Source organism: Salvelinus namaycush, chromosome 15 (genome assembly GCF_016432855.1).
Source record: "Salvelinus namaycush isolate Seneca chromosome 15, SaNama_1.0, whole genome shotgun sequence".
Taxonomy (NCBI): Eukaryota; Metazoa; Chordata; class Actinopteri; order Salmoniformes; family Salmonidae; genus Salvelinus; species Salvelinus namaycush.
In genome coordinates this window covers 39,147,791-39,174,848 of record NC_052321.1, presented here as the reverse complement: position 1 = coordinate 39,174,848, position 27,058 = coordinate 39,147,791, and the positions used below count along the sequence as shown (strand labels likewise).

The window sequence follows — 27,058 nt, the reverse complement described above, 5'->3', positions numbered from 1 at the left end:
AAGAGGGACGGAGAGAAGAGGGACGGTAGAGAAGAGGGACGGTAGAGAAGAGGGACGGAGAGAAGAGGGACGGTAGAGAAGAGGGACGGAGAGAAGAGGGACGGAGAGAAGAGGGACGGAGAGAAGAGGGATGGAGAGAAGAGGGACGGAGAGAAGAGGGACGGAGAGAAGAGGGACGGAGAGAAGAGGGACGGAGAGAAGAGGGACGGTAGAGAAGAGGGACCGGAGAGAAGAGGGACGGAGAGAAGAGGGACGGAGGGAAGAGGAAGAACAGAAGGAGAAATAGGAGGTGTGACCAAATCATCATGACAGGGGGAACCTGTGACCAAAACCTGTGCACTTTTAATAAAAGGTCATTTTTGCGAGTATACAGAGTATGCGAGAGCCCCTTTCACAATGTACAGAATTCTACAGAGCTAGAAAGCGCGAGTGAGTGAGTAATTACCTTTTACCTGCGACTGCGGATTGGGCGAGGGCCAGGTCTTCTCTTCGAATAAGACCCATGCGTTCTGCTGAGGGGGAGGGGCTAACAGCTCGACACTGGAAGAGTTCTCAGAAGGGGCGGGGCTAGGCCTCTGCAAGCTGCTGTCCACATCTAATGTCACACAAACACACACACACACACACACACACACACACACACACACACACACACACACACACACACACACACACACACACACACACACACACACACACACACACACACACACAGAATGAACCAAGGGGATGTCTTTCTATGACAACATGTCTGCCCTACCCCTCGTTTAACCCTTTACACTCATACCCGTATACGGGTTAAAAATGGCAGGTTTGGACACTGATAAGCACCTAAATTGGAATGTGGTGGCTGTACCAGTAACATGCTATACGTAATGTCAGAGCTCATGGGCCTCCGCTTCACAGCTCAGTATGGGTTTTGACTGACAGTCTTCTGAACTTGATCACCGCTCGTTACAAGAGGTCGCCCCCATTCTCCCGCTAATTGGGCAACTTTTGCAAATGTTTTGTCGTCTCGAGTGAGGGAAATGCTGTAAATTAAGAGGACTCGACGCATCTTGAAAGACGAGATGTTGAGGATTACAATAGATATTGCGTTGATGTCATACAAGCAAGCCAAAACACCTGTGAGTCCAGGTAGAAAAATGTATGGATATAGTTTATTCTTACATGTTCTATGTTTGAGCTGCTTTTGCAAGTAAATGTCACATTGAAAACATTATTGGCATTGTTGATTTCGATTTTCATAATAGGAAGCTTGGACTGATGGTTTGGTTAGCAAAACTAGCAAGTCTGTTTGTTTGGTTAGGAAGGCAACTTGTCCTATCTAGTAAACTTTCTAGCTACTTCAGTGGATGTTGAACACATTCCAACCAGCAAATTAGTTAAATTATAGCCATGGTATACAGTTCATTCGGAAAGTATTCAGAACCCTTGACTTTTCCCACATTTTGTTACAGCCTTATTCTAAAATAGATTTTTATTTTCCTCAACAACACCCCATAATGAAAAAGCGAAAACAGATTTTTAGGATTTAAAAAATAAATGTAAAATAAAAAAACAGAAATAATGTCACGACTTCCACTGAAGTCGGTGGCTCCCCTTCCCAAGGCGGCTCCCCAAGGTGGCTCCCCTTCCTGTTCGGGTGGCGCTCGGCGGTCGTCGTCGCCGGCCTATTAGCTGCCACTGATCCCCCCCCTCTTGTCTGTTTATTAGTTGCACCTGTGTTCAGTTTGGTTTATTGGTTGGGCTTTATTTACCAGCCGACCCGCCTACTGGTTGTGCGGGATTATTTTCAGTATACGTTAGTACTTGACTGTAAGTCACGGTTGTTCGTGTATGGTGTGTTTTGCTGAACTGTTTAGTTCCCCCTGTTTGGGGCATTTGTTTGAGTTGGCGTCATTTTCACCGGTGTGGTGTAATAAATATATCGCTACCCTGAACTCGCTGCGCCTGACTTCTTCCTCCACTACACCCCGGACGTTACAGAATCCCGCACCACCAAGAATGGAGTCAGCAGGAGCAGCTGACAACCCCCTTCCATCGATGGAGGAACGTGTCCTCCACCACACCAGCGTTCTCCATCGGATCGGATCCGCGATGGACCAGATGATGGAGAGAATGGACCGATGGGAGAGGAGTGGTCTCCTCTCTCCACCTTCGGTTCCCCCAGCACTGGACCCCTCTTCTCCTCTCTCCCCATCCTCCGGCTCCAGCGCTCTCCGTCTTGCGCTCCCGAGGGAATATGATGGAGTGACGGCGGGGTGTCAGGGGTTCTTGCTCCAACTGGAACTGTACCTGGCGACCGTGAGGCCCACTCCCTCGGGAGCGGAGAGGGTGAGTGTCCTCATCTCCTGCCTGACGGGTCGTGCTCTGGAGTGGGCAAACGCGGTCTGGAATGGCCCAGACTCGGCGAAGGAGCACTACCCGGAACTCCCAGCGGGAGAGCGACTGTTCCACCTTAGGCAGGAGAGGAGGAGCGCCCAGGATTACACCTTGGAGTTCCGGACCTTGGCCGCTGGGTCTGGGTGGAACGACAGGGCTCTGATAGACCACTACCGGTGTAGTCTCCGGGAGGACGTCCGCAGGGAGCTAGCGTGTCGGGACACCGATCTCTCCCTGGATGAACTTATCGACATGTCTATCCGGCTGGACAATCTGCTGGCTGCCCGCGGGCGTTCGGAGAGGGTCCTGTTCGTTCCACCACCCAGCGCCTCCGCTCCCAGTCCTATGGAGTTTGGAGGGGCCGTGCCGAGGGGTACCGGAGGAGGGGGCTCCCCCTACACCAGCTGTGGTCGGAGAGGACACACGGCCGATCGGTGCTGGGGGGGTCCGTCTGGGAGTCGAGATGGCATGCGGAACGCTTCTCGGTCACCCCAGGTGAGTCAGCATCAAACTCACCCAGAACCCCCTGTTGGTCACATGTTTGTCTTGATTTTTTTCTTGAATTTTTCCCCTCTTCCCAGTATAAGGCTCTAGTCGATTCAGGTGCAGCTGGGAAGTTTATGGATCGCGGACTCGCCATCAAGCTGGGTGTTCCGCTCGTGTCGATAGATTCTCCCTACCCCGTGCATTCCCTAGATAGCCGACCGTTAGGGTCAGGGTTGGTCAGGGAGGCCACAGTTCCACTGGACATGGTGACGCAGGGGAATCATAGGGAGCGAATTAGTCTCTTCATTATCGATTCGCCTGCGTTTCAAGTGGTGCTGGGGATTCCCTGGCTGGCTAGTCACAATCCTAAGATTTCGTGGAGACAGGGGGTTCTCCAGGGGTGGTCAGAGGAGTGTCTGGGAGTTTCCATCGGTGCCACGTCGGTGGAGAGTCCAGACCAGGGTTCCACGGTGCGCATCCCCCCCGAATATGCCGATTTGGCAATCGCTTTCAGTAAGAGGAGAGCGACTAAATTACCACCTCATCGACCGGGGGGGGGGGGATTGTGCGATAGATCTCCAGGTAAACGCTGCGCTTCCCAAGAGTCACGTGTACCCATTGTCCCAGGAGGAGACGTTGGCTATGGAAACATATGTCACGGAATCTCTGGGACAGGGGTACATTCGGCCCTCCATCTCACCCGTCTCCTCGAGTTTCTTTTTTGTGAAGAAAAAGGAGGGAGGTCTGCGTCCGTGCATTGATTATAGAGGTCTAAATGCCATCACAGTGGGGTTTAGTTACCCACTACCTCTCATCGCTACGGCGGTGGAATCATTTCACGGAGCACAGTTTCACAAAATTGGATCTCAGAGCACGTATAGTCTGGTGCGTATTCGGGAGGGAGACGAGGGGAAAACCGCATTTAGTACCACATCGGTCCATTATGAGTACCTCGTCATGCCGTATGGGTTAAAGAATGCTCCAGCCGTCTTTCAATCTTTTGTAGACGAGATTCTCAGGGACCTGCACGGCCAGGGCGTGGTCGTTTATATCGATGATATTCTGATCTATTCCGCCACCCGCGCATGTGTCTCTGGTACGCAAGGTGCTTGGTAGACTGCTGGAGCATGACCTATATGTCAAGGCTGAGAAGTGTGTGTTCTCCAAACGAGCCGTCTCCTTCCTGGGTTATCGCATTTCCACCTCGGGGGTGGTGATGGAGTGTGACCGCATTAAGGCCGTGCGTAATTGGCCGACTCCTACCACGGTGAAGGAGGTGCAGCGGTTTTTGGGTTTTGCCAATTATTACCGGAGGTTTATCCGGGGTTTTGGCCAGATAGCGGCTCCCATTACCTCACTGCTGAAGGGGGGCCCGGTGCGTTTGCGGTGGTCAGCAGAGGCGGACAGAGCCTTCAATAGGTTGAAGGCGCTGTTCACGGATGCACCCGTGTTGGCGCACCCGGACCCCTCTCTAGCATTCATAGTGGAGGTGGACGCGTCCGAGGCTGGGGTGGGTGCCGTGCTATCACAGCGCTCGGGTACGCCACCAAAACTCCGCCCCTGCGCTTTCTTTTCGAGGAAGCTCAGTCCGGCGGAGCGTAACTATGATGTGGGGGACCGGGAGTTGTTAGCGGTGGTCAAGGCCCTGAGGGTGTGGAGACACTGGCTTGAGGGGGCTAGACACCCTTTTCTCATCTGGACCGACCACCAGAATCTGGAGTATATTCGGGCAGCTAGGAGACTGAATCCACGTCAGGCAAGGTGGGCCATGTTCTTCACCCGATTTAGGTTTACTTTGTCTTATAGACCAGGCTCCCTTAACGTAAAGGCCGACGCGCTGTCCTGTCTTTATGACACGGAGGATCGGTCCACCGAGCCTACTCCCATCCTTCCAGCCTCGAGGCTGATGGCACCAGTAGTATGGGAGGTGGACTCGGACATCGAGCGGGCGTTACGGGCGGAGCCTGTGCCTCCTCAGTGTCCGGCTGGGCGTAAGTACGTGCCGCTTGGTGTTCGGGACCAACTGATTCGGTGGGCTCACACCTTACCCTCCTCAGGTCATCCTGGGGTGGCGAGGACAGTGCGGGGCCTCCGGGGGAAGTATTGGTGGCCCACCTTGGCTAGGGACGTTAAGGTTTATGTCTCTTCCTGTTCGGTGTGCACCCAGAGTAAGGCTCCTAGGCACCTTCCTAGAGGGAAGTTACAACCCCCCCCCCCCCCCCGTTCCACAACGGCCATGGTCTCACTTATCAGTGGATTTCCTGACTGATCTTCCACGGTGTTGGTGGATCGGTTTTCTAAGTCCTGCCGTCTCCTCCCGTTGCCCGGTCTCCCTACAGCGCTACAGACTGCGGAGGCGTTATTTACCCACGTCTTCCGGTACTACGGGGTGCCGGAGGACATTGTCTCTGATCTGGGTCCCCAGTTCACGTCCAGGGTATGGAGGGCGTTCATGGAGCGTCTGGGGGTCTCGGTCAGCCTGACCTCCGGTTATCACCCCGAGAGTAATGGGCAGGTGGAGAGAGTGAACCAGGAGGTGGGTAGGTTTCTGTGGTCGTATTGCCAGGACCTGGCCCAGGGAGTGGTCTAGGTACGTCCCATGGGAGGAGTTGGCCCAAAACTCACTCCGTCACTCCTCGACAAACCTATCTCCGTTCCAGTGTGTGTTGGGCTACCAGCCGGTCCTGGCACCTTGGCATCCGAGTCAGACTGAGGCTCCTGCGGTGGAGGAGTGGGTGCAGCGCTCCAAGGAGACCTGGAGGGCCATCCAGGAATGCCTTAAACAAGCCAGTGGACGGCAGAAGAGGAGTGCTGACCGCCACCGCAGTGAGGCCCCCGTGTTTGTACCGGGGGACAGGGTCTGGCTCTCGACCCGAAACCTACCCCTCCGCTTGCCCTGCCGGAAGCTGGGACCGCAGTGTGTGGGGCCCTTCAAAGTCCTGAGGAGGATAAACGAGGTGTGTTATCGAGTACAACTCCCTTCCTTTTATCGTATTAACCCCTTGTTTCATGTGTCTCTCCTCAGGCCGGTGGTAGCTGGTCCCCTGCAGGACGGTGAGGTGCCGGAGGTCCCTCCTCCCCCTCTGGACATCGAGGGGTCACCGGCGTACACGATACGGGCCATTCTGGACTCGAGACGCCGGGTGAGGGGCCTGCAGTACCTCGTGGACTGGGAGGGGTACGGTCCGGAGGAGAGGTGCTGGGTGCCGGTGGGGGACATTTTGGATCCGTCAATGTTGAGGGATTTCCATCGCCTCCATCCGGATCGCCCTGCGCCTCGCCCTCGAGGCCGGTGTACTGTCACGACTCCCACCAAAAGGTGGCTCCCCTTCCTGTTCGGGTGGCGCTCGGCGGTCGTCGTCTCCGGCCTATTAGCTGCCACTGATCCTTCCCCCCCCCCCCTTGTCTGTTTATTAGTTGCACCTGTGTTCAGTTAGGTTTATTGGTTGGGCTTTATTTACCAGCCGGCCCGCCTACTGGTTGTGCGGGATTATTTTCAGTATACGTTAGTACTCGACTGTAAGTCACGGTTGTTCGTGTATGGTGTGTTTTGCTGAACTGTTTAGTTCCCCCTGTTTGGGGCATTTGTTTGAGTTGGCGTCATTTTCACCGGTGTGGTGTAATAAATATATCGCTACCCTGAACTCGCTGCTTGCTGCGCCTGACTTCGTCCTCCACTACACCCCGGACGTTACAAATACCTTATTTACATACGTATTCAGACTCAAAATGAGACTCGAAATTGACTTCAGATGCATCCTGTTTCCATTTCCAACCCCTGCTTCTTTGAGTCATAAAAGTGCATTGAATGGACTTAGGAGCTGTGCACACTTCAGAGGTGGCCACTTGGAGACACCAGACACCAAACCCGTTAACACATTTTGTCTCATGTTGCACCTACCCTAAATTTTCCAATAATATTTTTATCGTGTTACTGAATGTATCCAGAGTATTTTCAGATTTCTTATCAACAAAATTAGGCGAAAAGTACAGTAAATGTAAAATGCACAGAATATTCAAGATTCAATCTTTTGTCAGGTGAACTGTTGTGTCCTCACCTTTAGTCTAATCATTTCCCCATAATCTCCAAACTGTTCCCTTTTAATGGTTACCATGGTTATGCATATGCTTTCCATATTTATTCTGTTAGAAACATTTCAATGTAGCCTTATCCATTTAGGCCAATTCCCACAAATGTAAAGGGTTAACTCACTCTAGCTTGCCCCTCTCTGACTCCAGAGCTGAGTGGACAAGAAAATTGTGAGAATGTACAGTAGCAGCATGGCGATAACACACACGAATGTTCCAAACCACACACACAAATGTATACTCATCACGCTAGGCTTGGGCGATATACCGTATATTGTGCATTCGGAAAATATTCAGACCCCTTTCCTTTTTCCACTGTTACTGCCTTGAATTAAAAATGGATTCAATCGTTTTTTTCTCTCATCATTCTACACACAATACCTCATAATGACAAAGTGAAAACAGGTTGTTAGAAAAATGTGCAAATGTATAAAAAAAAAAAATTACGTAAGTATTCACACCCCTGAGTCAATAGATGTTAGAATCACCTTTGGCAGCGATTACAGCTGTGAGTCTTTCTGGGTAAGTCTAAAAGCTTTGCACACCTGGATTGTACAATATTTGCACATAATTTTTTCCAAATTCTTCAAGCTCTGTCAAGTTGGTTGTTGGTCATTGCTACACACCCATTTTCCAGTCTTGACATATATTTTCAAGCTGATTTAAGTCAAAACTGTAACTTGGCCACTCAGGAACATTCAATGTAATCTTTGTAAACAACTCCAGTGTATATTTGGCCTTGTGTTTTGGATTATTGTCCTGCTGAAAGGTATATGTCTCCCAGTGTCTGTTGAAAAGCAGACTGAACCAGGTTATCCGCTAGGATTTTGACTGTACTTAGCTCTATCAGTTTATTTTTATCCCTCACCCCCAAAAAACTCTAGTATACCCATAACACGATGCAGCCATTACCATGCTTGAAAATATGAAGAGTGGTACTCAGTGATGTGTTGGATTTGCCCCAAACATACCGCTTTGTATTCAGGGTATAAAGTACATTTCTTTGCTACATTTGTTGCAGTTTTACTTTAACGCCTTATTGCAAAACAGGACGCATGTATTGGAATATTTTTATTCTGTACATGCTTCCTTCTTTTCACTCTGTCATTTAGGTTAGTATTGTGGAGTAACTACAATGTTGTTGATCCATCCTCAGTTTTATCCCATCACAGCCATTAAACTCTGTTTTAATTTAGCCTCAAGGTGAAATCCCTGAGCGGTTTCCTTCCTCTCCAGCAACTGAGTTAAGAAGGATGCCTGTATCTTTGTAGTGACTGGGTGGATTGATAAACCATTCAAAGTGTAATTAACAGCTTCACCATGCTCAAAGGGATATTCAATGTCTGTTTTTTTATATGAGGCATGGAAAACCCTCTCTGGTCTTTGTAGTTGAATCGGTGTCTGAAATTCACTGCTCGACTGAGGGACCTTACAGATAATTGTATGTGTGGGGTAAAGAGATGAGGTAGTCATTCAAAAATCATGTTAAACACTATCATTGCACACATAATGAGTCCATGCAACTAATTATGTGACTTGTTAAGCAAATTCTTACGCCTGAACTTATTAAGGCTTGCCATAACAAAGGGGTTGAATACGTATTACCTCAAGACATTTCAGCTTTTAATTTTTTATTAATTTGAAAAAATGTGTCAAAACATAATTCCACTTAGACATTATGGGGCATTGTGCGTAGGCCAGTGACGCAAAATCTAAATGTAATCCATTTTAAATTCAAGCTGTAACACAAAGTGTGGAAACAGTCAGGGGGGTGGGAAAATTTTTTGAAGGCACTCTATGCGCTGTTGAAAATGTTGTTTTACCGGAATAAAATGAGCTACCGGAGTCAACTCACCTGGCTGTACAGTACCTGCTGAACAGGGCTGACAGCATATTTGACTTGGATTGTTCAGGTTCACCATCAGCAATAGTTTACATAGTTTTGCTGTATATTTTTTGATATACAGGGTAAAGTTAATAATTTCACAACGAGGTCAGCAGTCACTTTTGTGAGGCGCACTGCGTGGCCGAAGCGAGAGGGAAAAAACATTTGATTTGGAGATGGGGTGAAATTGCCCCCCGCCCCCTAATCTGATATTGGTATTGGGTTGTTAGATGTCTAGTCTAGTGGGGTGTTAGATGCCTAGTCTCCCATATGGGAGGGAGGGAGGCAGGCACACAGAGAGAGAGAAGTCAGCTCAGATAGATCCAGCACAGAAAGGCCCAGCTCATGAGAATCATTAAGCAGCAGATTTGAATTTAGAATGGAAAATGAATGTGTTTAAGCAACAAAAGTTAGTGCATCGCATCGCATTGAACCAAATCGCATTGAGTTGTTCTCTCATCAAACCAAATCGCACCGAATCGTTTCAAACTAAAAGGTATCGTACCTGTATCGTATCGATCTCGATACGTGTTGAATCCTCTTGAAAGGAAAAGATGCACTTCGAAGAGCACATAGAGCAAATGGAAGTTTCGTGAGGATCCACACGAGAGGTGAACAAGTTACAATTGAAATTCCCTATTAAAATGTTTGCCAGCTAAATATCTTGTAACTTATAATAAGTTAACTATTTAAGATGTGTCAAACATATTTTCTCCAGCTCAGGGCTCCAGCTATTAATTTGGTTTGCTAACTTGCTAGCTATAGGTGGCTAGGTTGCAAGATCACACTTCTTGGTTAGAGCAGAGACGATCAATGCCCTCCTGGATCAATTGTGAGCCTTTTAAAATAGTTGTTTTGAGCTAGGTTGTCTGACCTTGCAATTAGCTTATGTTTGCTTGCGCTTGCTAGCTAGCGTCCACAACGGGAATTTGCTAGTACTTTGATAGCATAAGAAATAAATAAGGCCCCTTGTGTGCACTGCTGTAATAGAGTATATCCCGGTATGAAGGTATGGAAATCTGAATACCGCCCAACCTTAACACACATCCATACACATAGGCAGAGGTCCTCAGGGGAATCTAAAGCAGCGCTACTCAACTCTTACCCTACGAGGTCCGGAGCCTGCTGGTTTTCTGTTCTACCTGATAATTCATTGCACACACCTGGTGTCAAAGGTCTAAATAAGTCCCTGATTGGAGGGGAACAATGGAAAAAAATACAGTGGAACTGGCTTCATGGTCCAGAGTTGTGTTCAGGTGATCTAAAGGATACCTGCCAAATTCACTCAGTGTGTTATTGACATACAGTCTGCTAGCGTGCTGGCCCCGACATCTCCTTGCCAGGTAGATATGTGCTTAATTGTACATGGGCATAAAATGATCACATTACAAAAACACATCTACTCCTGAACTTCATCCTACAGTATAGGATTTAAATGACTTTCACAATATGACTCGTACCTGCTTGATGCTCTGTGCTTGTCCCGAAGGCTTCATCTGCGAACGCCACCCAACCAGCTCTTCCCGAGCCCACTCTGCTGGCAGTGGCCATGGTTTGTGTATGTATGTATGTATGTATGTATGTATGTGTGTGTGTGTGTGTGTGTGTGTGTGTGTGTGTGTGTGTGTGTGTGTGTGTGTGTGTGTGTGTGTGTGTGTGTGTGTGTGTGTGTGTGTACACTCCACTAGATTCCACTAGTTCCTGCCCTCACACCTGTCTGCATCCATGCACAACTGGAGACGCTGAGGAGGAGACAGAGAGAGACAGAGCGAGAGAGTTAACGTGGAGGAATGATAAACTGAAGCACAATCTTGGCAGCCATAGACCATGCTGCTGACACATAGGCGTGAAGACCAAGGTTCGTTCGAGAACCAAGAAACCCTCAGTCCAGGGCAACATCAGGTGTGACACCTAGGAGTCATAGAGGCTGTCAAAGCGTTTGAAGTGTGTGTACCAGAGGCAGTCCTGTAATAAAGTTGCTTAGACGCTAACTACAGGACAACAAGCATATTGGTTAGATTCAACGTTGGTCTCACCCACAAGACAGCAAACTCCCCTTCCCATGTGCTGCACTCAAACACAACACAGACACTTTCTGGAAGTCTATGGCAGCATCGTCCCTACATAGTGCACTATATAGGGAAGAGGGTGGCATTTGGGATGCATGCTATAGACTGACTCTCTGTTGACCAACCAGCAGAGACAGAATGAGCATTCAGTTCGCCGTAACAAAAGTCGGCATCGAGCTGTTGACAATACGTGTCCATTCTATTTATGGGGGAGGGTCGTGCTCTTCAGGACAGGAAGACACTGTCAGTGTGTCCGTGTCAGGAACTTTTGAAATCCGGGAAGCCTCAGCTCTCCAGCCCCTGCCTAGCTCCTAGACCTCAACCCTAGTCGACCAGCCCGTGAGCCTACAGATCTGACGTGACCAGGATGCTGGCTATGAAATAACTTGGTTTCCACAGAATCCTCGATACAAAACCTTGATTCTAAAGTGGTGGTTTCCTGCTCTTATGAGTACTTAACCACTTCAGTTCCCATTGAGTTAAGTTCTTAACTTCTAATGCTAAACTTCTAATGCTTTTACCTGCCTCACCTAAAGCCCATTCTTTTGGGAAGCTGCTATAGACCGCCAAAGGCGAACAGTCAGTATCTGGAAGGAAAAAGCTTCAAACTGTAACCAGTGCCTGCAACCTGGATCAGATTGTCAGTCAACCTACCAGGGTATTTACAAACAGCACAGGAATGAAATCATCCACGTGTATTGATCACATCTTTACTAATGTTGCAGAAATCTGCTCTAAAACAGTATCAAAATCCATTGGCTGTATTGATCATAATATAGTAGTCATATCTAGGAAAACCAAAGTTCCAAAGCCTGGGCCTGACATAGCGTATAAGAGGTCATAGGAATCACTACAAAACATATTCTACGTTGAAGATGTAAAGAATATTTGCGTGGTGTGTAATGAGCAGCAACCAGACGCTGCACTTGACACATTTATAAAATTGCTTATTCCAGTTAATAATAAGCATGCACCCATTAAGAAGATTACTAAAAACGGTTAAATCCCTGTGGATTTGATGAGGAATGGAAAGATGGTATGGTTGAGAAGGATGAGGCCAAAGGAATGGCAAATAAGTCGGGCTGCACAGCCGTTTGGCAGACATACTGTAAAATGTGAAATCATGTGACTAAACAGAACCAAATAAGAAGAAACTGTACTATGAAACAAAGATAAATGATATAAAGAAAAGTTTTGTAGCACCTTAAATTAAATTTTGGGCCAAAAGGCGAACTCGGCTCCTTCATTCATTGAATCAGATGGCTTACTCATCACAAACCCCACTGATATTGCCAACTACCTACACATCCATGCATAACTGACCCAATTATGAAAGACAAGCATTGCAATTTTGAATTCTGTAAAATTTGTGTGGAAGAGGTGAAAAACATATTGCTGTCTATCAACAATGACAAGCCACCTGGGTCTGACAACTTGGATGGAAAATTATTGAGGATGAGATCGGACGATATTGCCACTCCTAATGGCCATCTATTCAATCTAAACCTACAAGGAAAGTGTGTGCCCTCAGGCCTGGAAGGAATCAAAAGTAATTCCACTACCCAAGAATGACCAGATACAATGCTATTTCAAAGTAAACACATATTTTCAGCACACTTATAGGGAAGGGCATTCAACAATCACCACAAATGACTGATGATTGGCTGAGACAAATTGATAATAAAAAGATTGTGGGAGATGTTTTGTTTGAGTTAAGTGGAGCATTTTAGATTATCAATCATAATCTGCTGGTGGATAAACATATAGTACCAGTCAAAAGTTTGGACACACCTACTCATGAAAGAGTTTTCCTTTATTTTCACTATTTTCTACATTGTCGAATATTAGTGAAGACAATATCACATTCTGGAATCATGTACTAACCAAAAAAGTGTTAAACAAATCAAAATATATTTTATATTTCAGATGCCTTGATGACAGCTTTACACACTCTTGGCATTCTCTCAACCAGCTTCATGAGGTAGTCACCTGGAATGGATTTCAATTAACAGGTGTGCCTTGTTAAAAGTTAATTTGTGGAATTTATTTCCTTCTTAATGCGTTTGAGCCAATCAGTTGTGTTGTGACAAGGTAGGGGTGGGATACAGAAGATCTATTTAGTAAAAGACCAAGTCCATATTACAGCTATGAACAGCTCAAATAAGCAAAGAGAAACAACAGTACATCATTACTTTAAGACATGAAGGTCAGTCAATGCAGAACATTTCAAGAACTTTCAAAGTGCAGTCACAAAAACCATCAAGCGCTACGATGAAACTGGCTCTCATGAGGGCTGCCACAGGAATGGAAGACCCAGAGTTACCTCTGCTGCAGAGGATAAGTTCATTAGAGTTACCAGCCTCAGAAATTGCAGCCCAAATAAATGCTTCACAGAGTTCAAGTAACAGACACATCTCAACATCAACTGTTCAGAGGAGACTGTGTGAATCAGGTCTTCACGGTCAAATTGCTGCAAAGAAACCACTACTAAAGGACACCAATAAGAAGAAGAGACTTGCTTGGGCCAGGAAACACGAGCAATGGACATTAGACCGGTGGAAATCTGTCCTTTGGTCTGATGAGTCCAAATTTGAGATTTTTGATTCCAACCGACAAGTCTTGTGAGACGCAGAGTAGGTGAACGGATGATCTCCGCATGTGTGGTTCCCAGGTCAGCAAGGCTGGCTCTTAAACGTACACAGAGAACTAACATGAATAATATGCATGTCAATCTTACCTGTGTCAAAGTAGAGGATAGATTGACTTCATTAATATTTGTGAGAAGTATTGACATGTTGAATGCACTGAGCTGTCTGGAATGGCCGATTAATTAGGGCCGATTTCAAGTTTTCATAACAATCGGAAATCGGTATTTTTGGACACCGATGTAGACGTTTTTTTTTTTACACCTTTATTTAATTAGGCAAGTCAGTTAAGAACACATTCTTATTTTCAATGACAGCCTAGGAACGGTGGGTTAACTGCCTTGTTCAGGGGCAGAACGACAGATTTTTACCTTGTCAGCTCGGGGATTCAATCTTGCAACCTTACGGTTAACTAGTCCAACGCTCTAACCACCTGCCTCTCATTGCACTCCACAAGGAGCCTGCCTGTTACGCGAATGCAGTAAGAAGCCAAGGTAAGTTGCTAGCTAGCATTAAACTTATCTTATAAAAAACAATCAATCAATCAATCATAATCACTAGTTAACTACACATCGTTGATGATATTACTAGTTTATCTAGCGTGTCCTGGGTTGCATATAATCGATGCGGTGCACATTTGCGAAAAAGGACTGTCGTTGCTCCAACGTGTACCTAACCATAAACATCAATGCCTTTCTTAAAATCAATACACAAGTATATATTTTTAAACCTGCATATTTAATTAATATTGCCTGCTAACATGAATTTCTTTGTGTCACTTCTCTTGCAACAGAGTCAGGGTATATGCAGCAGTTTGGGCCACCTGGCTCGTTGCGAACTGTGTGAAGACTATTTCTTCCTAACAAAGACAGCCAACTTCGCCAAACGGGGGATGATTTAACAAAAGCGCATTTGCGAAAAAAGGACAATCGTTGCAAGACTGTACCTAACCATAAACATCAATGCCTTTCTTAAAATCAATACACAGAAGTATATATTTTTAAACCTGCATATTTAGTTAAAAGAAATCCAGGTAACAGGCAATATTAACCAGGTGAAATTGTGTCACTTCTCTTGCGTTCATTGCACGCAGATTCAGGGTATATGCAACAGTTTGGTCAGCCTGGCTCGTTGCAAACTAATTTGCCAAAATTTTACGTAATTATGACATAACATTGAAGGTTGTGCAATGTAACAGGAATGTTTAGACTGATGGATGCCACCCGTTAGATAAAATATAGAACTGTTCCGTATTTCACTGAAAGAATAAATGTTTTGTTTTCGAGATGATAGTTTCCGGATTCGACCATATTAATAACCTAAGGCTCGTATTTCTGTGTGTTATTATGCTATAATTAAGTCTATGATTTGATATTTGATAGAGCAGTCTGACTGAGCGATGGTAGGCACCAGCAGGCTCGTAAGCATTCATTCAAACAGCAATTTTGTGCGTTTTGCCAGCAGCTCTTCGCAATGCTTCAAGCATTGCGCTGTTTATGACTTCAAGCTTATCAACTCCCGAGATTAGGCTGGTGTAACCGATGTGAAATCGCTCGCTCGCTCTCAAACGTCACTCGCTCTGAGACTTGGAGTAGTTGTTCCCCTTGCTCTGCATGGGTAACGCTGCTTCGAGGGTGGCTGTTGTCGATGTGTTCCTGGTTCGAGCCCAGGTAGGAGCGAGGAGAGGGACTGAAGCTATAGTGTATATAGCTGGAGTGTATATTACGCTGGCAATACTAAAGTGCCTATAAGAACATCCAATAGTCAAAGGTATATGAAATACAAATCATATAGAGAGAAATAGTCCTATAATTCCTATAATAACTACAACCTAAAACTTCTTACCTGGGGATATTGAAGACTCATGTTAAAAGGAACCACCAGCTTTCATATGTTCTCATGTTCTGAGCAAGGAACTTAAACGTTAGCTTTCTTACATGGCACATATTGCACTTTTACTTTCTTCTCCAACACTTTGTTTTTGCATTATTTAAACCAAATTGAACATGTTTCATTATTTATTTCAGTCTAAATTGATTTTATTGATGTATTATATTAAGTTAAAATAAGTGTTAATTCAGTATTGTTGTAATTGTCATTATTAAAACAACAAAAAATATTTTATAGGTATCGGCTTTTTTTGGTCCTCCAATAATCAGTATCGGCGTTAAAAAATCATAATCGGTCGACCTCTAGTTTAAACTACTGGCACATAGCTCAGACACCCATGCATAACCCACAAGACATGCCACCAGAGGTCTCTTCACAGTCCCCAAGTCCAGAACAGACTATGGAAGGCACTATATAGAGCAATGACTTCATGAAATGCTGTTCCACATCAAGTAACTCATGTAAGCAGTAAAATCAGATTTAAAAAATAGATAAAAATACACATTACGCAATAGCGGGGACCATGAAGACAGACACGCATGCACACACACGATAACATACGCACGGATTTTGTGTTATAGATACTGTATGTGGTAGTAGGGCACACACTTAATGTGTTATGAAATCTGTTATCTAATCTTATGTAATGTTTTTTAACTGTATATAAATGCCTTAATTTTGCTGCACTCCGGGAACAGTAGCTGCTGCCTTGACAACAACTAATGGGGATCCGTAATAAATACAAATACACAGTGTAATTGGCTGGAGCAGTGGCTCCCTAACTATTACTGATGTGAACCACCTAAAACCTTTCAAATGAAATATCCCCAACCCAGTTTGAGTTGGACACAATCAACCTGTTTGTCCTGTCCCCCCCCAACCCCATCCCACTACTTAGGAAACACTCTCACCGGATATTAAATCATGTTTTCCTGAGAATCCCAAATCGAAATCCTCCTTAACAAGAGCATGGGAGTTTTCCTGCTCTTGAAATACTGGAAGTACCATTAAGTTCCCACTGTAATACTGGGGATAGTGAGGATACATATTTTTGTACCAGGGCACAGTCACCGTGTGTGTAATAGAGGATGCACGTCGGCTATGCACGGCAAATGTCACAGATAAGTCTTCGAAAGGTCAGGAGCGAGGAAAATACATATTCGGCAGAAAACCATCACATTCCGTTTTTCCATATTACACTCCGAAGGAGAGAAAAGTGAGAGGAGAGAGGGGGGGAGAAGACAGGGAGAGGCAGCAGAAATACAAGAGAGCAAGGTGGAGAAAAACAAAGCGAGAGAGTAGGAGAAAGATACAGGGCGGAAGAGGGGGGTAAAGAGAGGGGGGGACGGGACGACAGTGACAGGAAACGTTAAAAGGAAACACACAGTCTCCGTAACTGCCCGATAAACAATACTGACTCATTCCATTTCTATTTCCTCTTTTAACCCCCGTCTCGCTCATTTTCTCTGGAGGATGGCTGGCTGTATCCTTCCATGCACATCTGTTCTGCCAATGTCTCTCCTCTTTCTCACAGAGACAGACACTTCTCCAGCTCCCTCCCTCCTTCCTCTCTCTGGTGGATTCTCTCTCCCTCCAACAGTATGCTACACAGACCAAGTACACACCCTGTCTCTAATGATAACCGACAGTGTATTGGCCTAGACCAAACATCCAGGCTTGGTTTCAATCAAGCCCACACCCTCACACTTACTCCAAAAAGACGCTATGGTTCCAAATCCACCACAATACACAACTGACATGCTTATTTGCATGATTTCGATGTGACAAAGAAGGTGTCATATCTGAGAAACTGAGTAGTAGCCTAACAGTAACAATTGCGCGTGCACACACACACACACACACACACACACACACACACACACACACACACACACACACACACACACACACACACACACACACACACACACACACACACACACACACACACACACACACACACACACACACACACAGAGAGAGAGAGAGATAACTGAAGAGATCAAGGTGATTATGAGAGACTAGCCCACTGCTCTTCGGCAGCTCTCTCAGCTCATTGGGCAGGTAGTGAAGCATTCAAAACTGTACTCACGTCAACTCATATCCTACTCTACTATTCTGTCTCTGACCCAAAATAACGATGCAATGAATGACTACACACGGTTAGACCGGACTTTGGTTCTTGAACAAATCTAATGGTCTACAAGACTGTCTCTCCTTGGGAAGCCTCTTCAAATCTGTTTTCCAAAAGGGGTAGGCTACATTTTTTTGCTAGTAGACATGAACCCTAACCAAAACAACCATGTAATCCAATGGAGGGCTCTGGTTGAATTGTCTTCGGTGATTCCTCTCCTGTGCTCTGTGTTCCTTCATGGCCAATGAAATGAATGCAGTATAAATGGCTGGATGGGGTGGTTCTTCTTTCATTTAATATGCAATGACAGGAACGGGTAAATGAAGGGATAAGGGGAAGGAGTGATAATACAGATGATATAGAGTGTACGGGATAGAGATGTGAGCAAAAGTAGGGATAGAGGGGTGAGAGTGTGAAGGGATAGGGAAGGAGAGAGGGATAGAGGGAGTCAACGAAGGAGGAGAACAGAGGGGTGAATTGTTCTAACCCTGGGCGCACTCCAAACCCTGACTCAACGCCCAGCCTAGACACACACACCACTGCCAGGCCAAGGGTCCAGACATGCACTGTCAACCATGTGTTTGTGTGGGGGTAGTGTCTAAACACACACACACACACTTCCAGCAGTAAGTCTGTCACATAGTTGTGATAGCATTCGGCAGTGACCCCGACCCCCCCCCCCCCCCCCCTCCTCCTCCTCCTCCTCCTCCTCCTCCTCTCTGCTGTGGCATGCACCCTACCCCCCTCCACTATGTAAACATACTGCTGGCATAATGTTGACATAAAGTCACAGGGACATGCTAAATAACTAGCACTACTGCAGTTGGTCTGTATGTGAGTCTGTTTACTTTTGCTTCAGACTACTTTCTGCCTGTGTTGGCATATAGGGTAGCGCAATGTAGGAGAGCTATGACAATTTATCACCGTAGCCTACTATTCCACAATTTAAACTGTAGGCTAAGTAGTCTAGTGTATTCCATTGACTATATAGACCAGTTAGTGTGGGATGTATTTAGCGGCCATAACCCAATACCAAAACATGCTTTAGGCTACTCCTCTGCAACTATTGACAGAATCCTGCAAGCATTGATCAAGAGACTCAAGTTTGCCCACAGTCTTGGTACAGAATAATAACTTCCTCTCAATCTCCAACCAGGCTACGGACAGATTCTCGTTCGACAATCACTGCAGTTGGCTTTCGCTGCAACAACCTGTTGATCAACTGACCAACCTGATTTGCCCTGTCGCACTTGCACGCAACATTGTATCACACACACACACAACGAATCAGAGCCTCTACTAACTTCGAGAAATAGCAACACTTGGCAACAATGTAGCCCTGTAGCCTTACAGGGAAAGGTGATATAAAATGGTTTGGGATAAACAAATGATTAAATGTTACGTACCGATATTGTTTGGTGTTATATGCGCTGTAGTCTCTCCGTGTTCCATTGGGCCAGACTGTCGACCAGAACGAGACGCGGAGAGTGAGACCGGTGACGCGAAAGGATTGGGCACGCACCAAGCGCTGCCCTCGCGGCTTGTGATTGGTCAATCGCTAAACGTGAAATACTCACACGTCGACGTGAACAATAAAACAACTATTTTTTAAATCTGTGTGAAGAGGTAGTCATTATTATACACTTCATGGCGAAAGTATGTGGACACCCTATTCAACTTAGTGGATTCGGCAATTGCAGCACACGTTGCTGACATGTATATAAAATTGAGCACAAGCCATGCAATCTCCATAGACAAACATTTATGCCCAGCTAGAGCTGGCTGGTCAACTGCAAGTGCTGTTATTGGGAAGTGAAAATGTCTAGGAGCAACAACAGCTTGGCTAGGAAGTGGTAGGCCACACAAGCTCACAGAACGCGATAGCCAAGTGCTGAAGTGCGTAGGGTGTCTGTCCTCGGTTGCAACACTCACTACTGAGTTCCAAACTGCCTCTGGAACCACTGTGAGTTCCAAATTGCCACTGGAAGCAATATTAGCACAGGAACTTGACCCGCAACACTGGGGCCCCACAAGGGTGCATTCTCAGCCCCCTCCTGTACTCCCTTCTAACCCACGACTGCGTGGCCATGCACGCCTCCAACTCAATCATCAAGTTTGCAGTAGTGTGCTTGATTACCAACAACGTCGAGACAGCAGGGCACTCGGAGTGTGGTGTCAGGAAAAACAACCTCTCACTCAACGTCAACAAAACAAAGGAGATGATCGTGGACTTCAGGAAACAGCATCTGCCATGCTGATCCTCAACACAGGAGCCCCCCAGGGGTGCGTGCTCAGTCCACTCCTGTACTCCCTGTTCACTCATGACTGCATGGCCAGGCACGACTTCAACACCATCATTAAGTATGCAGATGACGCAACAGTGGTAGGAATGATCACCGACAACGACGAGACAGCCTATAGGGAGGAGGTCAGAGACCTGGCCGGGTAGTGCAACCTAACAACCTATCCCTCAACGTGATCAAGACTAAGGAGATGATTGTGGACTACAGGAAAAGGAGGACCGAGCACGCCCCCATTCTCATCGACGGGGCTGTAGTGGAGCAGGTTGAGAGCTTCAAGTTCCTTGGTGTCCACATCACCAACAAACTAGAATGGTCCAAACACACCAAGACAGTCGTGAAGAGGGCACGACAAAGCCTATTCCCCCTTAGGAAACTTAAAAGATTTGGCTTGGATCCTCAGATCCTCAAAAGGTTCTACAGCTACACCATCGAGAGCATCCTGACTGGTTGCATCACTGCTTGGTATGGCAACAGCTCGGCCTCCGACCGCAAGGCACCACAGAGGGTAGTGCGAACGGCCCAGTACATCACTGGGGCTAAGCTGCCTGCCATCCAGGACCTCTACACCAGGCGGTGTCGAAGGAAGGCCCTAAAAATTGTCAAGACCCCAGCCACCCCAGTCATAGACTGTTCTCTCGACTACCGCATGGCAAGCGGTACCAAGTCTAGTGCCAAGTCTAGGACAAAAAGGCTTCTCAACAGTTTTTACCACTAAGCCATAAGACATCGTAACAGGTAATTAAATGGCTACCCGGGCTATTTGCATTGTGTGCACCGCCAACTCCTCTTTTATGCTGCTGCTACTCTCTGTTTATCATATATGTATAGTCACTTTAACTATACATTAATTTACATACTACCTCAATTAGCCTGACCAACCAGTTCCCCGGCACATTGGCTAACCGGGCTGTCTGCATTGTGTCCCGCCACCACCCACCCGTCAACCCCTCTTTTACGCTACTGCTACTCTCTGTTTATCATATATGCATAGTCACTTTAATCATATCTACATGTACATACTACCTCAATCAGCCCGACAACTGGTGCCTGTATGTAGCCTCACTACTGTCATAGCCTCGCTACTGTATATAGCATCGCTACTGTTATTTTTCACTGTCTTTTTACTGTTGTTTTTATTTGTTAACTTTCCTATTGTTCACCTAATACTTTTTTTTAAAAATGCACTGTTGGTTAGAGCCTGTAAGTAAGCATTTCACTGTAAGGTCTACACCTGTTGTATTCGGCGCACGTGACAAATAAACTTTTATTTGATTTATTGCACCTTGCCTATGCCGCTCGGCCATCACTCATCCATATATTTATATGTACATATTCTCATTCACCCCTTTAGATTTGTGTGTATTAGGTAGTTGTTGGGGAATTGTTAGATTACTTGTTAGATATTACTACACTGTCGGAACTAGAAGCACAAGCATTTCACCCACACTCGCATTAACATCTGCTAACCATGTGTATGTGACCAGTACCATTTGATTTGATTTGATAACTGTTCGTTGGGAGCTTCATGAAATGGGTTTCCATGGCCGAGCTGCCGCACACAAGCCTAAAATCACCATGTGCAATGGAAAGAGTCAGCTGAAGGGGTGTAAAGCTTGATGTCATTGGACTCTGGAGCTGTGGAAACACGATCTCTGGAGTGATGAATCACGCTTCACCATCTGGCATCTGACAGACGAATCTGGGTTTGGCGGATGCCAGGAGAACGCTACCTGCCCGAATGCATAATGCCAACTGTAAAGTTTGGTGGATGAGAAATAATGGTCTGGGACTGTTTTTCATGGTTCGGGCTAGGCCCCTTAGTTCCAGTGAAGGGAAATCTTAAGCTACAGCATACAATGACATTCTAGACGATTCTGTGCTTCCAACTTTGTGGCAACAGTTTGGAGAAAGCCCTATCCTGTTTCAGCATGACAATGCCCCCATGCACAAAGTGAGGTCCATACAGAAATGGTTTGTCAAGATCAGTCTGGAAGAACTTGACTGGCCTGCACAGAGCCCTGACCTCAACCCCATCAAACACCTTTGAGAATAATTGGAACGCCAACTGCGAACCAGGCCTAATCGCCAAACATCGGTGCCCGACCTCACTAATGCTCTTGTGGCTGAATGAAAGCAAGTCCCCGCAGCGATGTTCCAACACCTAGTGGAAAGCCTTGCCAGAAGAAAGGAGGCAGCAAAGGGGGGACCAACTCTATATTAATGTCCATGATCTCGGAATGAGATGTTCGAGCAGGCGTCCACATACTTTTGGCCATGTAGTGTATTATCGCACTGTTTCAGTGTCACTGTGGTGTCTTAATTTTGCAATAAAGTGAGTTACTGATTAAAATGAGCCTATAGGCCAATGTTTCTTTTTGTTATATTACACGAGGTCCCAGACTATAGAATATTTTAAACATCCTTTTTTCCTTTGTCAAAATGTATTTGGTATGTATTTCACCTTGCCACAATTGACAGTGCGATAAGGCTGTTAGACGTGTTTTTCATAAACTAGTAGCATAGGTCTACTGACAAATTCAGTAGATATTTAGCGTCACCTGGTGGGTTTGAAATTAAGGACGCTTTATCAACAACAATATTGAGTGTATTCCTCATTTGCCAGTAGATAGCGCCAGAGTCATGGGAATCTTTCCCGTTATGTATTAATTGTATGTCGATTGACACTTGCCCCTTTCCCCCACTGAATAAAGCTATATTGCAAGACTATCGTTTGAGAGGAAGTGGATATAGATGCTGTGCATGGGCAAAGAGGGTTAAATAAGGAAAAAGAGAGGGAGGGAGGGACAGAGAAAATGGGATCCCTCAGAAAGTGGGAGGGAAGAGACAGATAAAAGCATGTATCAGGTATCATAGAGAGAGAGAGAGAGAGAGAGAGAGAGAGAGAGAGAGAGAGAGAGAGAGAGAGAGAGAGAGAGAGAGAGAGAGAGAGAGAGAGAGAGAGAGAGAGAGAGAGAGAGAGAGAGAGAGAGAGAGACATACATACAGAGAAAGAGAGAGAGGGAGAGAGAGAGAGAGAGAGGGAGAAAATGACCCCCTTTACTTGAACTTGATTTACGTCTACAGGGAACCACTTACTATCTATCTATCCACGTGAAAGGGAAAGCAAACCTCTTTCCACCCTCAGCCTTTAAACTGGTGGAGAAAATGACAGTCCTGGATACACACGCACCCACGCTCGTGCATAAGCACGCACATACGCACATGCATGCACACACACACTAAATCTCCTCTCTTTGTCTGTGTTGTGCCTCCCAGGTGAGCCCCTCAAGGTTAGCCTATCTGTCGGAAGACGCAATCTACATTTACCACCATGAACAGAGGCAAGAGCTCAGGGGTGACTTCCCCTTCTCTCACTGTCAAACAAATACACACACACGCACGCACACGCACACACGCACGCACGCATGCACGCACGCACGCGCACACACACACACACACACACACACACACACACACACACACACACACACACACAGGGGGAGGGAGACAGAGACACGCACACAGAGACACACACACACACACTCAATGGAGGAGACCACCTGCTAAGATACATTTTGGCTCCTTACACGACACTAAATAAGATAAAGTTGCTCTGGCAAAGCTAGATATCTAGTGCCTTAAATGGTTAGCATCCGCGGGAGGAGTAGAATTAATTTCCCTTCGTACTGATCTATGGTCAGATTTCTGTTTTCTCCTCATGGTTTCTGAAGTTTAAATTGGTGCAGTACAGGCTGATCTGAGATCCTAAAGTCCATCTGTGCCTGAGGGCAACATCTACCAAGTTGCTGCTTGGTTAGCTCATTGCTAGACATGCATTTGTAAATGTACTGTACATACTGTACACCAGTGGAGGCTGATGGGAGAAGCTACAGGAGGATTGGTTCATTGTAATGGCTGGAATGGAATCAATGGAAAGGTATCAGACACATTGACTCATTTCCATGTATTCCATAACAGCCATCACAATGAGCCAGTCCTCCTATAGCTCCTCCCACCAGCCTCCACTGCTGTACAGTGGCAACCTATTTCCTGTGTAGTGCTCTACTTTTCACCAGTGCTCTATGGGCCCTGCTCGGCCTCATGGGCCCTGTTCATAAGTAGTGTGCTATATAAGGGAATAGGGTGCCATTTGGGACGCATCCTATGTAACCTATGGACAGCTGGTGAGACCAGGTCGTTACTCAAAATCCTGTAAAGTGACATTGCCGCTGCCTACGAGGGACACCAGCTGTCTGCCATCTTTACAGTTAAAGTTGTGTTAGATGTGACCACTATTGTCTTATCATATACCTTTATCCTCACACAAACACACACGTGCGCGGGCGCGGGCGGGAATGCACAGACTCATGCACACAGACACACACACACAATGCTGTCAACCTCCTCTCCTCTCCAGCCCTACCTTTCCTCCCCTTCTCCTATCTCGCATCGCTTGTCCTCTCCGTTCTCTATCTCTCCTCTCCTCTCTTCTCCTCACTTCGGCTCTCCATTCTTCTCCACCTCTCCTCACTTCCCTTCTCATCTCCTTTCCCAGCTCCTCTCTTTGCCCCTTCTCTCAAGCTCCTCTCTTCTCCTCTCCTCCTCTCCTCTCTACCACTCCTCCCCTCCTCCTCTGTACTTCATTCACTCCACATGCAGCTAATTCATCCCTCTGGTTAACCTACTTTCAAAGCAATTAAAATGCCCAAGGCACTCTCTCTCTATCCATCTCTTCTCCATCTCTCTCACTCTGTCTCCACCTCTCCTTCCATATCCCCATCTAATTCTAATTCAAACATGCTTTATTGGCATGGGGAGTAGGTTGAAATCTAAACGTCGTCAATTCAATACCCAGCACGGTACAATATGTAAATGACACAAGTGAACAACACAACACAACACAGCACACAAAACACAACACTTACGACATCTCAGTCACTCTCTCCGTCCTTCTCTCTTTCTCTCTCACAACCTTTTTCAATTTGTCTGTATTTCTTCTCTTTCTTCGTGCACTAGTCTCTCCCTCCCTCTTTCTATCTATCTCATTTTCCATCTTCCTCTCACCCCCTCTCTCCTTCTTCTTCCATCTCTCCCTTCCCCTCCCCTCTCCCTGTTCTCTCCCTTCCCCTCCCCTCTCCCCTCTCCCTTCCCTTCCCCTCCCCTCTCTCTCCCTCTCTCGTTCTCTCCAGTGTAATAGATGAAACAGGAGGAGGACATTAGGGACAAGCGAGGCGCTGATACACTGTCTAACTATCAAAGGAGACATCAGTGGGAACTTTTTATTAAATTACCTCCAATTTGTATGGATGAGCCGCACATTATAGCCTGTATAGGTCCGTACACACACACACACACACACACACACACACACGCACACACACACACACACACACACACACACACACACGCACACACACACACACACACACACACACACACACACACGCACACGCACACGCACACGCACACACACACGTGCACACGTGCACACACACACACAAAAACACTACTGTGCAGCATTGTAGCAGGTGAGGGAAAGAACTTACACCTACTCCTTTACTATCCTGAGAGGGTCAATAAACAGGCTGATCTAACAAGGCTTGTGCTCGTCTCTGAAACGAAATGGACAACAGGAGAAGATGCAGCAGCAGCCGCTGAGCCACACTCCCATACCCGTACCAGGAACTGTACACGCGGGCAAGCACATACTCTATGTCCAAACATGCTCATCTCTTCCCCATACCCATTCTCCACTACACACACATATGCATGCATACACACACACAGACACACTGAATGTGGTTGGCTGCTGAGGGATAATAAATCTGTTGCCTTAGTTGGAACTGTAGTTGATTCTCTCTCTCACACACACACACACACACACACACACAGCTGAGATTGGAGCCGTAGCATTGCATTGGTAAACAGTGTCTGATGAGTCCCTGATTTGATGAGAGTGTTGACAGGGGATTACAGTGTCTGCAGCTGTCCACTGAGACACACTGATTCACCACTATTAAAATCACCGGTCAATCAATGGGCCTCACAGGCCTGGGCTGCAGGTGGCTGCACTGGACTAAGTTAAACAGCCAATCACACACACACACACATGGAGGCTGGTGGGAGGAGTTATAGGAGGACGGGTTCATTGTAATGGCTGGAATGAAACAAATGAAACGGAGTCAAACATATGTTTGATGTGGTTGATACCGTTCCATTGATTCCATTCCAGCCATTACAATGAGCCCATCCTCCTATAGCTCCTCCCACCAGCCTCCTGTGGTACACACACACACACACACACACACATATATATATATACACACACACATGGGTATACATACACACACACAGCCACACACACACACAACAGCTATATTTTCAAGTTCTTGCCATTCTTGGTCTGATGTATAAAGATGCTGATACTACTGTGTACAGGTCAACGATCCAGAGGCTTGTCCAGTGGTGTGATGGCCGCCATCTATCTCATCCTTAATGTAAAGAAAACGGAGGATGGTGTTTGTCCCCAAATCTGTCGGCCACTCGCGTGTGGTTGTCCACAATGTCGACATAGCACAGGTTAGTTCATAGACGTACATGCACGCACACATGGACAATGTGCTTAGCAGGAATGTCCAAGTAGAGAGTGTCTGCCGCAGAGTCCAACGATGCCTCTATTTCCTTACGTAGACTCTGAGTTTTCGGAGGTGACAAGAAAACGACGCTCCTGATCTCCCATACGGTCCTAGAGAGTATCCTGAGATATGGCGTCACAGTCTGGTTTGGCAGTTTATCAGTTCAACTAAAATCTCAAATGGCCTGCCTGATACAAACTGTCCTGAAGGTCATGGGTGTGAGGCAGCATCCCTCCCTGCAGACTATTTCTGAACAGACTCCCATGTACATCACTCTGAGTATCCTCTCCTTCCAGACTCGCACTAAGCATCTCCGATCCAAATTTACATCTAGAATCGGCTTCCTATTTCTCAACAAAGCCTCCTTCACTCATGCTGCTAAACGTACCCTCGTAAAACTGACTATCCTACCGATCCTTGACTTCGGCGATGTCATTTACAAAATAGCCTCCAACACTCTACTCAGCAAATTGGATGTAGTCTATCACAGTGCCATCCGTTTGTCATCAAAGCCCCATATTCCTCCCACCACTGCGA

At 46.3% G+C, this 27,058-nt stretch overlaps 1 protein-coding gene across 3 annotated transcripts in view; it reads right to left on the bottom strand.

Moving 5' to 3' along the window:
* The window catches only part of ston2 (stonin 2), a 59,721-nt gene extending 40,659 nt beyond the window's left edge, over positions 1-19,062 (bottom strand). The window contains exons 1-3 of one of the 3 annotated variants that reach the window (XM_039009905.1): positions 18,990-19,062; positions 10,306-10,587; positions 446-595 (exon numbers count right to left, since the gene is read on the bottom strand). In XM_039009905.1, the coding sequence (XP_038865833.1) occupies positions 446-595; positions 10,306-10,396 (241 nt within the window). In that variant the 5' untranslated portion in view covers positions 10,397-10,587; positions 18,990-19,062. Of the gene's footprint in view, positions 1-445; positions 596-10,305; positions 10,588-18,989 lie in introns of those variants that run through there. The other 2 variants (XM_039009906.1, XM_039009907.1) reach the window with 2 other exon arrangements.
* Positions 19,063-27,058: the final 7,996 nt, after the last annotated feature.